This window comes from Balaenoptera acutorostrata, chromosome 7, assembly GCF_949987535.1.
Source record: "Balaenoptera acutorostrata chromosome 7, mBalAcu1.1, whole genome shotgun sequence".
Lineage (NCBI taxonomy): Eukaryota > Metazoa > Chordata > Mammalia > Artiodactyla > Balaenopteridae > Balaenoptera > Balaenoptera acutorostrata.
Genome location: NC_080070.1, coordinates 101,265,407 through 101,283,201, shown reverse-complemented (window position 1 = coordinate 101,283,201; position 17,795 = coordinate 101,265,407). Strand labels below are relative to the sequence as shown.

Genomic DNA, 17,795 nt, shown 5'->3' with positions numbered 1-17,795 from the left:
TTAATTCTCTAATGTATACTTAAAAATTATACTATTTTAAAGTATGTTTCTGGGAGAGAAAGTTGGCAGCATTTAGTCAGGGTTAGGCTGTGGTTCACTCAGAGTACCCTATTCCCTAGTACGCACAGTCATACAAATACGTAAAATGACAAAGATACAGCTACACTTACAAATAAAATAGAAAGAAAACCTATATTTACCTCCTAGGGCTGCCATAGGTATCAGCCTAGTGTGACACAAGGCAAGATGGCCTTGCAAATGGAACCAAAGCCAAAACACGCTCAGGGATTGGCTCTTGCAATATCCAGTGTGATGGGATCTCTGAGCCACAAGCATTAGAAGTGATTTTGAATTGCAGAACTGTGGTGGTAGTGGTCGGGAGGGAGGCATGGTTGAAAGGGCAACTATAAAACCCCCAGGCAACGGGGACAAACGGAGTAACCGTAGAGGAAGACAATTTTCACAGAGGAGCCTCTGAGAGCTTTCAAGGTACTAGGCTAGTTCTTGTATTTCTTCTGAATTTTATGACATATTTGTAACTTAAAGGTGCTGAAAAGCTGAAAATGCATTGCTGTCTACCTGTAGATTGTGTGCTCCTGCTCTCTCTTATCAGCAGAAAAACAGCAGTCTTGATTTGAAAAAAATGACAAACAAAAAGACACTTTCTTTTAAAAATTAGGATGCAAACTAAAATTCACTGCATTTTAGTATAAAAGAACTCATTTGCATCTTAGAAATTATTGATTGTCTTTCCCCTTTACTATATCAAGCACATAGAAGCTAACTTTTTGGCAGCCAACTTTTACTAAACTCACTAGTATGAACTTGTGCCAATTTAGATTATTTTCTGAGACATACCTAAAAAAATGGTACATATGGAAAGTGTTCTCTCTGTGATAGGGCTCCAGAAAATCTTCTTTCTCCTTTGTGGACAACCTTTTTTAAAAATCGTTTTTCAATGTCTTAGGGTAGGAATTGCTTATCTAGGAGTTCTGTGAAGGGTTTTCAGGGGATCTGTGAACCCCAGGAAATTATAAAATGTTATTTTATATGAGTTTTTTCTGGAAAAATGTAACAGGTTTCAAAGAGGTCTGTGACCCCTCCCCTCAAAGTAACTGAAAAATATCTGGAAAATCTCTCAAATATTTGGAAATTAAATAACATACTTTCAAATAATCTCTGGGTCAAAAGGGAAATGTAAAAATATATTTTGAATTAAATAAACATGAGAATATACCATAGCAAACTTCCTGGGATGCAGTTAAATTTCGGGAAATACATAGCATTAAATGCTTATATGGGGGGCAAAAAAAAAAAAGGTCCCAAATTACTGTTCAAATATTCCACCTCAAGAAACTAGGGCAAAAGAAGACAAATTAAATCCATAGCAGTTTAATTTTCTTTTTTAATTTTCTTTATAATTTTTTTTGGCTGTGTTGGGTCTTCGTTGCTGCACGTGAGCTTTTTCTAGTTGCGTTGAGCGGGGGCTACTCTTTGTTGCAGTGCACAGGCTTCTCATTGTGGTGGCTTCTCTTGTTGTGGAGCACGGGCTCTAGGCGCGTGGGTTCAGTAGTTGTGGTGCGTGGGCTCAGGCAGTTGAGGCTCGGGGGCTCTAGAGCACAGGTTCAGTAGTTGTGGCGCATGGGCTTAGTTGCTCCACGGCATGTGGGATCTTCCCGGACCAGGGCTTGAACCTGTGTCCCCTGCATCGGCAGGCGGATTCTTTTTGTTTTCCCCTAATTTAATTAATTATTTAATTAATTAGTTAATTTATGGCTGCATTGGGTCTTTGTTGCGGTGCGCAGGCTTCTCACTGTGATGGCTTCTCTTGTTGCAGAGCACGGGCTCTAGGCACGTGGGCTTCAGTAGTTGTGGCACACAGGCTCAGTAGTTTGACTCGCAGGCTCTAGAGCTCAGGCTCAATATTTGTGGCACACGGGCTTAGTTGCTCCGTGGCATGTGGCATCTTGCCAGACCAGGGCTCAAACCCATGTCCTCTGCATTGGCAGGCAAATTCTTAAGCACTGTGCCACAAGGGAAGCCCCCCACGCCCGCCGCATAGCAGTTTACAGAAGGAAATAATAAAGGTGAGAGCAGAAATCACTCAAGTTGAAAACGAAACCAATAGAGAAAAATCAGTGAAGCCAAAAGCCTGTTCTAGAATTATATGTGACTTTTGTAAAATCAGTGTACATGTAGGGGAAGAAAGACTTTCCCTCCACCCTTCTAGGTTTGATGGCTGGGTCTATGAAATAAACTGACAATAGACAAGTTAACAGGAGAAAAAGAATACAAATTTATTAATTTTTTAATATTGTGTACGTGCATTAGGGCATCACAGGATAAAAAAAGTGAATTCCCAAAAAGGGATGAAATTTGAGAGCTTCTATACCCTCATAATAAGGAAGCCTATTCCCCATGTTGTACAATATATCCTTGTAGATTATTTTATACCTTATAGTTTGTACCTCCTAATCCCCTACACCTATATTGCCCCTCACTCCCACTGGTAACTATTAATTTGTTCTCTGTATCTGTGAGTCTGCTTCTTTTTTGTTACATTCACTAGTTTGTTGTATTTTTGAGATTCCACATATAAATTATATCATACAGTATTTGTCTTTGATTTATTTCACTTCGCATATAGATGTTTCACTTCTGGTAATTCAAAACGTATATAAACCCTATCTTTGCCAAGAACCCTATTTAGTTGGGAAATCTAATTTCTAACTGTAATCATTCTAATGACCTTCAACGAGTAACAGTAATGACAAGGAATATTGCACTCCGGGGAGTTTAGATCCTCTTCCTTCCTTTCTTAAGCATACAAATAAAACGCTTCAAGAAAATATTAATAGTTTGGAGTTTAGTTACAAATCAGTGAGAGAAATACTTTGTAGTCTTGTGAAGATTTCTGTGTGCTCATTTGGAAAAGTCTCAAGGTATATTATTAGGCTAGAAAAAGAAGGTGAAAGTATTACATTTAGTAGTCCCACCTGTAAATAAGATAGATATATAAAATGAATGCTGTTTTATAAAGACTTTTCTATTTCCTTTTCCTTTTTTAAATAGAAGACCACAAGAAAGTGTTAGTGTATGACCCTGGAGGATTGGACTAAGGATGTGCAGGGAGAGCTTTTGTTTTTCAGTTTATACTTTCCAGTTAGCTCTGTTTCACTTTTTACTATATGCGTTTTAAACAGAAGAAAGAATTTAATTAGCAGCCAAAGGGATTGATCACAATCAGTGGGGCTGAGGAGGCAGGTACAAGTGGCTTAAAAGCCAACAGAAGTCTGGTAGATGTTTGAAGCAGTTTTAGTTGTAGACTTTGGTTATATCACCGGGAAGTGGCACCTTCTTCCCAGGGCCTCAAGTTCTAAGCACTCTGCCTTTTCAGCCTTGCTTATATGCCCGGATTCCTGGATACTGGGAGACTAGAGACTGACTGAATGCTCTGGCTTTCCTAGAATTCCTGTGAGCCCCTCTAATATCCTTGAAACTCTAACCTCAACTCTAGATCATGCCAGCCCTTGCAGGATGTAGTGAGGGCTTTGGCCTTCACTCTGAGTGAGAGGGAAGCCCTTTCATGGTTGAACACTGAAGGAGGAAATCTAACTCTAAAGGAAGGATTGAAATGCAAAAAGGAATAGTAAGCACAAACAATTGGTAAATATGTTGGTAATTCTAAGCCTTAGTTGCATAAAATAAGAAATAATAGTGACTAGTTTGGGACATGCAAACAAAAAAATAACCCTAAAATACAAGTCCACATTAAAGCTTACAATGAGGAAGGGATAAGGAATTTGAAACCATTCTAAAATGCTTGTGTTATTCAGGAGGACTGTAAAGCCATAGATACTTTGACTTAAGTTGAGTGTGAATTTTAACAATTTAATTATGGCCACTGAAAGAATAGAAATAGAATGTATAAATTCTAAGTTAATTGATGGGGATAATGGGTTAAAAAAAAAAAGGTACCAGTTCAGTAAAAAGTTGAAAGGTAAACAGAATAAAAAGAAGCAAAAAAAAATCATATAAAAAGTTCATAGTAAGGTGGATTCCAAATATATCATTGATCACAGTAAATGTAAATAGACTAAACTGGCCAGTGACATTTCTCAAGTTGGATAGAACTAATAATTAAATTTAGCTTTGTGTGATATACCTAGAACATAAGGACATATAAAGAATGAAAGTAAAAGACTGGAAAAAAATATTTCAGGCAAATAGTAATTAGACAAAAGCTGATATAACTATATTTAACAGCAGGCAAAATAGACTCTAAAGCAAAAAAGTATTATTAGGGATTGGGGAGAGGGTGGTCATAAAATGAGAACAAGAACAATTTACTAGGAAGGTATAAGAATTATGATACACCTTACGACATAGCCTCAGACTAATAAGACAAAGTGGACGGAATTTCACAGAGAAATTGACAAATCCACTATCAGAATGGGAAGTTATGGGGTTAAGGAGGTCAATCAGGCCACCGCAGAATGGCAGAACTACTTCCTTAAGACTTCTCAAGACGCAGGAGGGAGGAGATATGGGGATGAATGTATATGTATAGCTGATTCACTTTGTGATACAGCAGAAACTAACATACCATTGTAAAGCAATTATACTCCAATGAAGATGTTAAAAAAAGAAAAAGACTTCTCAGACAATCATAGTCATTTGTGGCAAACACAAACATAGAATGACATTGCCAGATTTTGCAAAATAAATTTGTAGTTTAGATAATCATTGCTCTCAATCAGGTAATTAACCTTTTTTTTTTTTTCTGGTTTGACATTATAAACAATGCTATTAAGATTAATTTTTAGAGAGAGCCTCATTAGCTTGGAGCTCAATAATATATTGGGTTGGCCAAAAAGTTCGTTCGGGTTTTTCTATAAGATGTTACAGAAAAACCCAAACGAACTTTTTGCCCAACCCAATAATTTTATATTATTAAGACTAGTTAAATTGAAAGTTACCTTTAGACTATATCTAAAGAACTTCTTTGCTATGAAAATTAATAATGCATACAAGATTATAGGTTTAATTGCATTAGAGTTTATATCTCAAAAACTGTGTAAGTACTAATCTATATACAAATGTATAAACTACTAATTATTTTTTAAAATTTTATTGACTAGCTTAGGCCTTTATAGCGGGATTCTGAGATTTTAGTTTGTCTATATCCCTAAGGGTAATAAACTTATTTCTTTTGGAAATTCTGTGGTTTGAAATTCAATCTGTACGAAACCTAAATTACCTTGAGTCAAAGGGGTCTTATTCTCTATAATATATGTATATGCAAAGAGTTTTCCTGTTGATCAATAAATTAGTCTTAGTATTCATTATTGGAAAATGGGAAAAGGTCAGTATACCTGACAATGAACCGTTCTCTCTCCTTCAAAGAATTAATATACAGACTTATGACTCTAAATTAAATTAACAAGGCCAGTGTTTTAGGAGCCAGTGATCAGTCATGGGTAGGTGGAAACTCCATCTGTTGTTCAAAAGCGTAAGGTTCTTTGAAGAAAAAAAAAGTAAAAACTCCAAGTGATCCATTCCTAGCAAATTGTGTTTGCCTTCCCTACCCACAATCCCCAAATCCCATGTGCCAGGTGGAGTTTTTGACATAAAGGACAGGAGCTTGGGAAAAGATCTAGAGGAGGTTGATGAGAAAGGTAGGTTGATAAAAGGGTCTTCTAACAGTAATACAGGGTGTCTCAGCAATACAGCTTTGAATTACAAAGCTATATGTGATTCCTGTGTGCTGGTTTTACTCACCTCTTGTCTGTAAACAAGATTTGCTTTCAAACTTTTTAGTTATATGTTAATTGTCCAAAAGGGAACCCATCTCAAGTTGTCATCTCTTTGATATCAGATCTGTGTGAAGGTTTAGTCTGATGTCAAGATGTAACTTTACCATTGAATCTATTCTGTAGTTGAATGTACCTGTCCTTATTTTTAGTTAGACAAATATGTAGTAACACCTCTTTTTTTTATCAAGTAGTCAAATATTTGACAAATTCAACAGTCTGAAATATAAATAAGAACCAGGAAAGAACTAAAAACATCCTTTGAACTTCTAGAATTGATGTCACAGTGTCCATGCACTAAAGTATAAACTTAATTTATGGGGAAATCTCCTAGCTTGAATGTGGTTAGTCCTCTAGCTTCCCACTTTGCAGCAAGTTAGACCAAGATGAGGGGAGATAAAATCAAAAAGAGGAGACTGACACCTTAAGAATAAGATTAGGATTCTTAAAATCATCAAAATTTAAAGAAAAAGGAAAAGGAAACACAAAATTTCAAAAGATATGGTAACCTAAAGCTGTTTAATGAGTGAAGGGGCAAGCAGCGATATATACCCTACGAAGCTCTGATAGAATTACTTTTAAAATAAAGATGTGTAATAGCACAAAAACACCACTCACTAGTGAACATATACAAAGGTTAAGTAGAATTTTACTTCTTAAGGTATAAGTTCAGTGTGTCTTATTTATGAAACCAGAAAAGTATTGACATACAGTGTAGCAAGATTTTCGTGAAAATATTTTCTGATAGTTTTAGCACCTAAGAAAATTAATTTTATTTGTCAGGGAAGTTTAGTTAGGTTGACATGCCAGGAAAATGAAGAACCGCTGTGTAAACCTGTGGCTTTTTCCTCTGCTATATACATTTGCAGAAACATCCCTATGTCTGAATTTCAAATACAATTCAATTTCTAATGTATTACAAACTGTATTTAGTATTAGGGATGTTAGATAGTAATTTAATTGTGAATGTGTGTGTGTATATATTTTTAATGCGATTAATTGGCATGTTATAATAAGCTAAGTGATATTTAATTATAATTCTTTTATTCTTTACTCTAAACCAGGTAACCTATGATGAAAGCATTTGATAAGTAAATATAAATAAAAATCAGTTATTTTAATCTGTGTCACAGATTAGTAGATAAAAAGAGATTATCTTTTCCAAAAATCTTCTTTTGGGGAAGTAAACAGTTACCAAAGCAGTTTATTTTCTCATATTATCTTAAATCTTTCAGGGATGGAATTGTACATCTTTCATTTTTATAATGGAGGAAATTATCTTGTATAACAATTTCTAAGTGTGTTCTACAAATGAACCTTTTAGATTGTATGGAATTCTACAGTGCTTTTTACTAGTATTCTGGTAATTTTGCATATTATGTAATGCTTCACACTATTTTTTAATATTTTTGCTTTATTTCTTTCCAGTTTTTTTTCTGAGACAAAACTGCTGCACAGACAAATCTGCTTTCTTTTGTTTGTTTGTTTACAGTTAACACTATAACGTAAGCACCTCCCATTGTTGTTTGTTCCAGCATGTGACTTGTTTCATATACCCAACTATTCTCTTATTCTTAGACGTGTAGTATTTTCCAATTTCTCTGTTTTATAAGTAACATTATCCTTGTGCATATAGCTTTACTATTTTCTTAGGATGCATTTCTGATAGTGGGTTATGAAAGGATACAGCAGTTTTGAGGCTCTTGGAATATATTGCGTATCAGCGTCTCTTGACTTATAAAGCGTTTAGGTGAACCATAGAATACACTTAGAATCATTAGCCCAGATGTCCAGGAAAACTCATATGGCATCACTCAGGGATTACAAATAGATTTCATCTCCTGTGTCTAAGAGATTTGTAGTCACTACCTGGAGCACTGTGTTACGAGGCCATAACAGGGCCACAGTTGATTACTGATGTTGTCTGTGTGTGTGGGCGGGGGGGGGGGGGACAATCGGAGAGTTAGCTATTTGCCCTTTATACACTCCATTAGAATAACAACATTGATAATACTTTGCCTTTTGCGTGTAATTTTTTTTTCGCTGTGAACTCCAAAATTGGATAAAAAGCATGCATTAGATCAAAAGAATTTGTTCTAATATAAATTTGACATTACATTTTAAAATTTGGTAATTGTAATCCAAATACACTCACCACTTTCAGAAAAATAAGCATAGATATAACCATAACTGAAGGTTCATCAGAGCTTATTTCAAAGTTTTTGTTAAAATATCTGATTCCATATAAAAATGTTTTGACTTGTTTTTATTCAGGAAGCATTGTAGATTAGTATACATTTTGCATTGTTCTGTTTTAAACCTATGAAATTCTAATACATACTTTTTTCCTCGTTTGTTTTACATATGATTGCAAAGAAATATTTAGAAGAATTGTGACCAAATCCATATAGAAAGGAGTTATCCTGTACCCTTGACGTTTCCTTAGCAGTAATGGAAACTACAGATAAATAGAACACTAGTGGTATTTCAGTAATATCTGGAAAGTAACTTAACCGTATGTAACTCATAACTAATCCATAATATATTTTCTTGTTCTTTTTAGACATTCTTCTAAATCACCAACTTTATAATTTCCCCAAAAGTAATTTTCAGTAGATTATCTGAATAGAAATTTAAAGCTCTCATCCAACTCATCTCTTGAATCATCAGTTTTATTTCTTTTACTTGTAGCCCTCAGCTGTGATGTTAGGGCGATCTTGGGGTCATTTCATCTACAAATTAAAAATTATATAAAAACATTCTTCATGTTAACAGTATAACTTATCATCGTTTCAGGACTTTAATCTCAGTCGTTTCTCATGCATTGAATTCACACAAAGTTCCTAGTGAGCAGATGTACAGAATTAGAATTTGTGAAAAATACTTTCTTCAGATAATTAAACTTAAAAAGGAATAGTAAGTCTTGTTGTTTGCACATAGGAACCATTTTAATTATTAAGGATTCCTTTAGCCTTTGGAGTTCCTTTCTTTTTGTGTGTGTGTGTGTGTGTGTGTGTGTGTGTGTGTGTGTGTGTGTGTTTTAAAACTCAAATGCTGCTCTTTTGCTTTCTGACATCTTTCCAGGCTATATTAAATAGTGTAACGTGATGCACCAGTATATACATTTCTCATAGTTTAGAGTATTGAATCTCTTACTGCTTTTACCTTTCTAGTTCCCTAGTTCCTAATGCTTCACAGCCAAAACTGTGTTTTTGCACCTCCATACAATTTTATTCATCTCAAATAAGGTGGACTTTGAAAAAGCAGCAATGAGAAACCATTATTCTGGCCCTTCAGTCATTCAACAGATACCTAATGAGCATCTTCTACTTGCTGAACGTGCACATGAATTCGTGAAAAGTAAGTTTTAAGGAGATCAAATGAAGGAAGTAGCTTGAAACAGTAAAAGTTAAAATGGCTGAAGATGGGTGGAGGCTTCTGAAATAGAAAATGCCTACTCTGTGCAAGATGCTTTGTTACCATAACCAAAAAGGAGCCAAAATAATTTAGCCTGTACCTCTAGATAGTTTCAGTGGCTTTTGGTTCCAATTCCTCGGTCCTAGTCTGTGCTTGTAGTCCCTCGCCAGTACTGAGATAGGTGGAGCTTGGAGGAGTGGATTGTAGGGGAGAGGACGAAGCAAAGGAGAAGTGAGAAGAAAATGAGAACCAGACATAGAATTGTCTGGAGATAAAAATGGTAATGCCTTGGGGCTTTCCTGGCGGTCCAGTGATTAAGACTCTGCACTTGCACTGCAGGGGGCACAGGTTCCATCCTTGGTCGGGGAATTAAGATCCTGCAAGCCGTGCAGCCAAAAAAAAAAGGTAATGCCTTACATTGCTAAGGCATTTTACAGTTTACAAAGCATACTTTGGTATTGACTATATTGTTAGTTTCATGTTACAGATAAAGAAATCGAAGCCACAAGTTACTCAGCTAGCAAGTGGTAGAGAAAAGTCTAGATTCCTAAGTCTAGTGTTCATTTTATTGCAGACATTCTAGGAGCAATAGGAGAATGGGTAAAACGAACTCAGGTAAATTCATACAATGGAATATCACAGAGCAATAAAAAGGAACAAACATGGGTGAAAACCAGTAACCTTATGCTGAGTGAAGAAAGCTTTAAATTCATATACCCAAAAAAACTTTATGTAAAGATATAGAATAGACAAAACTAATCAGTGAGATGAAGTCATTGGTAACAAAGTGATGTCTTCAAGTTATTTTGCGATGCATCAAAAATATAAAATGGGGGCTTCCCTGGTGGCGCAGTGGTTGAGAATCCACCTGCCAATGCAGGGGACACGGGTTCGATCCCTGGTCTGGGAAGATCCCACATGCTGCGGAGCAGCTAAGCCCGTGCGCCACAACTACTGAGCCTGTGCTCTAGAGCCTGTGAGCCACAACTACTAAGCCCACCTGCCACAACTACTGAAGCCCCTGTGCCTAGAGCCCATGCTCCGCAACAGGAGAAGCCACTGCAATGAGAAGCTCGTGCACCGCAACGAAAAGTAGCCCCTGCTCACCACAACTAGAGAAAGCCCGTGCGCAGCAATGAAGACCCAACACAGCCAAAAATAAATAAATAAAATAAATTATATATAAAAAAATAAAATGGATAGAGGGATGGATAACATAAGCAAGTGTTATAAAATGTTATTATAGAATCTAGGTGGTCAGTATATGGGTGTTCACTGTACAAGTCTTTAAGTGTTCATAATAAAATGTTAGAAAAAATAAATTGTGCCTTACTTTTAGTGGTTTTGAAAATATGTGTGAGCAAAAATAAAAATTTTTTCCCAAGAAGAACACAGCAGGAGGCAGCAGGAGCTGGTAAAAGACTGAATAATATGTGAAATACTGTCTTTGGAACTCGTTAAAAATATCTTTCCATATTGTCTGTGAATGTAGCCCCACTTAAAAGCCAAGACTTATCAAACCAGAGGAGTGGGGTTGAGTGGGAAGTGGGATGGAGGACCTTTCTGGAGTGATGTGGTTAGCGTTACACAAGTAAAGCATTTTACCAAATCTCAGTGAATTGTACACTTCATGTCTGCATTTCATCACATATAAATTTTACCTTAAAAGTAAAAAAAAAAAAACCAGAAGTAAATATTGAATTCCAGTTAATTATACACTGCTTAAGTGTTTTGGGGTTAGGTATACTGATGTCTAAAACTTATTTTGAAATGAATCAAAAATATAAAATGAGTTGAAGATAGGTGATAGGTATGTGATATAAAACAAATTGTAGAGTGTTAATTGTGAAGTCTAGGTTATCAGTATATGGGAATTCACTATATAGTTTTTATAACTTGAAGGGGAAGAAGACAAGGAGCTAAATAAGAGTCCAGGGTATTGAAGCAATCATCTATATAAATATTGAATTGATTAAGAGTTTTTACAGGAGTAAGTAGCAGTGAGCACACCTAGGGCCCAGATCTTGGTCTCTAATACCACTTCCCACTAAAAGAAACCAGAACTTTTTGGAAACATGGCCGATGCCAGATAAAAGTATTGTTAACAATGTAAATTTATGAAGTCGATGACTGAACTGAGGTTTCGTAAAAGAGTAGTGCTATGCTTAGGAAATATCCACTGAAATGGGGCAAAGGGCCATAATGTATGTATGATTCAGAAAAAAAAATATGCATATACGTGTGTGTGTGTGTGTGTGTGTGTGTGTGTGTGTGTGTGAAAGAGAAGGAAAGACTACGAATAATAAAGCAGATGAGATAAAATGTTAACAATAGGTGAATCTGAGTAAAGCATAAATGGGTGTTCCTTGCACTATTTTTATTTTTGTAACATTTTGTAAGTTTGAAATTATTTTCCCCAAGAAGTTTATGACAGGAGTGGTGCTGGAGAGAAACAGGGTGATCCACTTAGCTGAGGTGTTGGACAGATTCTATTCTGTGCTGTCAGGCCAAGATGAGCAGCATATTATTTTTGTTTCCAGTCTTCTAGTGTTATATTTTCACTTTGATGTTTAAATTTTGTTCTTTGTTTTTGGCACAGTGATATTTCATTTTTAGTTCTTTTATATTATCATTGTTTTGCTCCTGTAACTATAGTATTTTCTTCATTGAACTTCGTAGATCTATTTAACTGAGCCATCTAATCTTTTTTTTTTTTTAACATCTTTATTGGAGTATAATTGCTTTACAAGAGCCATCTAATCTTAACCTTAGTTTTCACTAGGCTCTCAAGGTATTCACTGATAACCTTTGTAGTGTGGGAATTTTTATTTCTATACTTTTTAAAATCAGCTGTATTAAAATATAATTCACCCATTTCAAGTGTAGAAATCATTGTTTTTTAGTATATTCACAATCAACTTTAGAACATTTCATCACCCCAAAAAGAAACCTCCTACCCATTAGCAATCACTCCCCATTTACCCCTCTTCCAATTACTAATCTACTTTTTGTCTCTGTGGATTTGCTTATTCTGGATATTTCATGTAAATGTAATCATTTAATATGTGGCCTTTTGTAAATGGCTTCTTTTTACTTTCAGGGTACTTCCATGTTGTAGCATGTATCAGAACTGCATTCCTTTCTTTTTGCTGAGGAACATTCCATTGTATGGATATACTACATCTTATTTTTATTTATCCATCTATCAGTTGGTTGACATTTGGGTTGTTTCCATTTTGAGGCTGTTATGCTATGGAATAATGCTTCTGTGAATAGTTGTATACATGTTTTTATTTCTTTTGTGTATATATCTAAGAGTCGAATTGCTGGGTGTATTTTCACTCTGTTTACCTTTGAGGAACTGCCAGGCTGTTTTCCAGAGCGTCTACTCCATTTTAAAATCCCACCAGCAGTGCACAAGAGTTCCAGTTACTCTACATCATGGCCAACATTTGTTATTATCTGTCTTTTTTATTATAGCATCCTAATAGGTGTAAAATGGGCCTTCCTATACTTTTAAACCCTAAAACTATGATCAGTTATTATCAATAAAATAATCTCCATCCTTTTCTAGCAGTGAGCCTGTCTCTTTATTAAATATGGAATACATAAAATAAGTGGAAATAAGATAGTATCAGAAAAATTCTTTTCTTTTCCCATTTCTTTGTTAGCACTTCAAAATTATTTGGAGAGAATCTCAAGAGAAGTAAAAGAGATTGGATTTTTAAAAATTGTACAGCTAGAACTCATAGTTTTTAAATGCCTATTATAGACAGGTACATATTTAGCATCTAACCCCTGAGTCTACCATAACCGTTGATGCCACTCACCATTGCCACTGAAGTCTCCAAAGTGGCTTCAGGAGCTTTTCCCCACCTTCACCATAGCTCGGAGCCCATCATCTGCTGTCTCCTGGGAGCTCAGAGCTTCTATTAGTATTAGTTTACCACATTATAGATTAAACTGGGCTATATGGGCTCATCTGAGGTCTAACCATTGATTTTTAACATAGTTTCTACAGGAAAAATACGACTTTTTTTTTTTTTTTCAGCCTACTAACTTACAAATGACCATTTAGGACACAACCCGATTGTAATTTGGTAACTATCTGTCCATGAGGAAAGGCAAAATAAGTTGAAGTTATTTAACCTAATGTCAGAAAGCTTTATGTTGACTTAAAGCCATCATCATGGATTATAACTTCAGTGAAGGATTATTCTCTTTATTTTAATTGCAGTTTTTTATGTTTTTAAATTGTATTTTGTTGCCATAAGTAGGAATTGATAAAGTGGGAGTTGAATTTAATTTTGAATATTTATGTGTGTGTATCAAAGGAGAGTAGAAAGAAAAACAGTATTTCTTTGTCTCATATTTTATTTTTATCACTATATCAAAGGGAAGATGCTCTTATTTTCATCTCTTCCCTAAAAGGCCAATTTTTCATGTTTGAGATGTGCATCCATATATATAGTTACTTGCCTCATGTTTTATTTTCCTGATCAAGTTTAATTGACCTTTAAATAATAATTGTTATAGAGGATTGGATTAAAACCTGATTAATATGAGAATCGTTTATAGGTGGATTTTTTTCTTAAATGGAACTATAATAGTTTTAGATTAATTCAGTAAAAATTCCATGTCCTTTTCCCTAAAATGCATGCATTAATACCACTCCTACTGATCATCCATACACGGTATAATCCTAAGCAACTTCCTTTTTAATCTACGAAAAAATGAGTGTAATACCCTCTTTTTACCACTCATTTCATTAGGCTATTATGATGGCTGTCAAATGTACATAGGATGTAGGTTTACTTTTATTCCTTCCTCCCTCCCTTCCTTCTTTTTTCCTTCCTTCTCTGCTTTCTTTTTTTGGATGGCTTATTTCTCAGTTTTTTAATAGAAAAACTGTTGGCAGAAGGTATTCCCTAGAAATACTATGCTGATGTATCAAAATAACAGCACATCCTGGGCTTTTAGGTCGCACTTGCCTCAGGAGTCCACCAGCTATGAAGTACTGATGAAGGATGTTCTTCCTGTGCAAGACTAATTAGGCTTCCAGGTCCATGGTGTTAAATCTACAGAGGTACCTGGCTATGCCTAAAGTGCAAAGCTTGACCTGAATATTTCCAATTAACATTTTCTTTTTCAGGGGACCATGAACTTCCCCCCAGTAAATATGAACTGTCATTTTGGTAATTTCTTTTTGTGTTGAATTCTTACAGCTCTCCACCCAAGGAGATGCAAGTCAGGTGATTGGACCTCTTACCGAAGGGCAGAGAAGAAATGTGGCAGTAGTGAATTCACTATATAAGTTGCACCAATCGGTAACAAAGGTAACCTTTATTTTTATTAAGTTTTTTTGACTTAATTTCAAGTTCTTCTTTCTTCTTGCCTTAAATTTAGACAATAATGAATTATTATTTTTTTGCAGAAGAATACAATGAAAATGTGATTGTAAAATAAGCTGAGGCATGAACTTTTTCTAGACAGTCTTTGATCCTGGCCTCTATTGTTTGTATGACTTTTTGTCTGTACAGGTAGTTTAAAACACATGAACTGTAGATCCTCAAGGTTGCTTGGTATAGTCAAGTTTATTGAACAGATGATTTAAAGGTAAATTATTTGTGTTTTATACCCATTAAACCACATAATTTGGTATCATATGGGTGGTAGTAAATTATAGCAAAGCTAGTAATAGTAAGAACTCGTAAGCCCTCTAACATGTCAGAAAGGTTCTACCTTTGTACAAAAAAGTGGGGGAGGAGATGCATTAAAAACAGTGAACTCGTATGATATAATCATTGAAGACTATTTAAAGTAAAAAATATTTTTTTTGCTATTGATCTACTAATACTTCTTAAAAAAATGACTGAATTTTAACTTGTTTGCCTTTATATATTATGTCTAAGATGAACTGTAAACATAATTATTAGGAAAGCAACACTTTCAACCCCTTCTTTGATTCTTGAGTTGCTTGTGTTTACTCTCTATTAATGATTTTCAAAATATTTGGTAAGTAGAGAGATAGTTAGAAGACCTGAAAAAGCCAAAGGTTAGATGATGTTCTTAAAACCTTGACCTCTAATATGAGCTTTTATATGCTAGATTGTATTTTAGAATAATTATAAGTGACAGTTTTTCATTTACTTAAATTTTTTAACATGTCCTTTTATCAATTAGGGGTTTCCAAAATTTGTATTTTGCACACTAAACAAAATATATTTAAAGGGTTATTAACAGGTAAATCTCAGAAAAGTAAATAACAAAAGTAAGTGAAAAGAATATATGATATATTTTCCATTTCCTTTAATTGTTACTCTAAAGAACCACAAGCAATGCAAAGTTGTATTTATATAGCCTGATTTAAATGTCTTTATTGATCATTTCAGAATTTTCATAATGTTGGTATTGATTTGTAAAAAGGGAAACATTTGACATTTACTTGTTAAAAATTATAGCCAGCCTACAAAGGGCGATTTTTTTTTTTTTAAGAAGTAAGTAAATATGGCTTTAAACTGACTTTTTCAAGTTAAAGCTTTATAATTAAGGAAAGCTAGCTTTTAGAAGTCTTAATGTTTCAGTTATTTGAAGTAGATATTTGTTTTATACGGGAAAACATTTTTAAACCTATCCTAACTACTAAATACTAATGGATTTTTAAAACATGTATGAGATACTACTCTAAAGTAATGATAATATTTTATATGTGGCTTGTGGAAACAGTTTTATCATGTGATGATCAAAATTAGTATTTATAAAAATAAATAAGTTAAGCAAAACTATAACTGGATTTGTTCTAGGTTGTTTCAAGTCAGAGCTCATTCCCACCAGCAGCTGAGCAAACTATAATTTCAGCCCTAAAGGTAAAAGAATGTAATTTAATCTTTGACTCTGTAGATCGGAATAGGTTTTAGAATTATTTGTTTGGATGAGTGGGAGATGTCACATTTTAAAAATAATTCAGAATCTTCTCCATATGCCAGAAGTAGCATGTTGATGATTATCCTAAAGAGAGAGGCTACATGTGTGTTTATATTTTTCTAGAATTTAAAAATAGACTCTGTTGGTGTCTACAGATTGTGTTGCACTTATAATAATTGTATCATAAGCAAGAGAAGCAAGAGAGTTATAAGTATTCACTGTGTCTTAGGGCAGTGCAGCCCAGTATTATCCCAGTAAAGCAGTGGTTCTCCACCAGGGCGATTTTTGTCGCCTATAGGACATTTAACAATATCTGGAAACATTTTTGATTGTCATGACCTGGAGTGGGGTGCTCCTGGCATCTAGTGCCAGGGATCCTGTCAAGCATCCTGCATTGTACAAGCCAGCTCCCCACAACACAGAATTATCAGGCCCTAAAATGTCAGTTATGCCAAGGCCTGGAAACTCTACTAAGGCCACATAGTAAAATAAAGACTCTGGAGCTCAACTGCCTGTGTATGAATCCCATCGCAGCTATTTAACTAGCTGTATGACCTCAGACAAGTTAATAAGTTTTCTCTTGCCTTAGTTTCTGCATCTATTGATATAAAATGGTACAGTATACCTACACAAAGGTAGTAAATGTCAACTATTAGATTGAATTTAGATCACTTGGGTAGAGTTAAGAGAGAGAAAGAGGGAAGAAGAAAGAGAGATAGTCTACCACCAGTAAACTCCAAGGAGAAATATTTAGAGAGTAAAGAGGATACAAAGAAAGAACAATCATTGAGGAAGAAAATTGGGAGAGGACAGTGTCACAAGTCCTGAAGGAGAAGGGAAATTCCGAGGTCAAGTGCTGTCCATGGGAGACATGGATGGGGATTTAACAGGCTGCAAAACTTAAGGACACTAAATTCATATATGAGGTAGGAGGAGACAGTCTGTTTTCCTCCAACATAGAAAAAGTACACTTGGATGTTTTCTCTGAATCCTTTTCTTTTTCCCAGTGTGCTTATCTCATTATGATGAAGTGGTATTAGAGCTGCCATAATAAAAATAATTGTTTTTAGTAAGAGTTGTCCAGTTTATTGACAAAAAATACTGTAAAATCGGGCCAATAAGACAAACCAAAAGGTTTGTTTTATTATTACTTCCAGGCAGGGAATACATGTAGTCTTTTTTTTTCAATATATAGTTACTCATTTGTCTTTATCTTCTGGCCATAGCTGTCAAACATTTTTTGATCACTACCCAAGATAAATAACATTTTACATTGTACCCCATACATACTATATAAGCATTTATAAATATTTACACATATATAATTGTGTATGTATAAAATATGCATCTATACACATGGTTTGAGAAAGTCCATTCTGTAGGTTCAGAAAGAGTTGCCTACACTTTGCCTGATGATAAATGTCTCCTGGACAAGTCAAAAATAGAGGTTCTTCAGACACTAATTCAGTGTTGGGTAGACTTTCTGAATTTGTATTTTTAACTTACAATAAAGGTTATTCCTCGTATTAGTCACTTTAGGCCGGGGGTTGAGGCCAGTGCAGGGGAAATTGCCCTCATCTTGAGCTGTGGCCTTCACTCTGAGGTTTGCTCACCAGGACCGGTGTCCGATGTTGCTGGGCA

General features: G+C 35.0%; 1 protein-coding gene across 1 annotated transcript in view; it reads left to right on the top strand.

The window, feature by feature from the left end:
- The window catches only part of COG5 (component of oligomeric golgi complex 5), a 285,164-nt gene that overhangs the window by 232,239 nt on the left and 35,130 nt on the right, over positions 1-17,795 (top strand). Inside the window, exons 15-16 of the mRNA XM_007180888.3 lie at positions 14,456-14,566; positions 16,034-16,096. Coding sequence (XP_007180950.1) covers positions 14,456-14,566; positions 16,034-16,096 — 174 coding nt within the window. The remainder of the gene's footprint in view (positions 1-14,455; positions 14,567-16,033; positions 16,097-17,795) is intronic.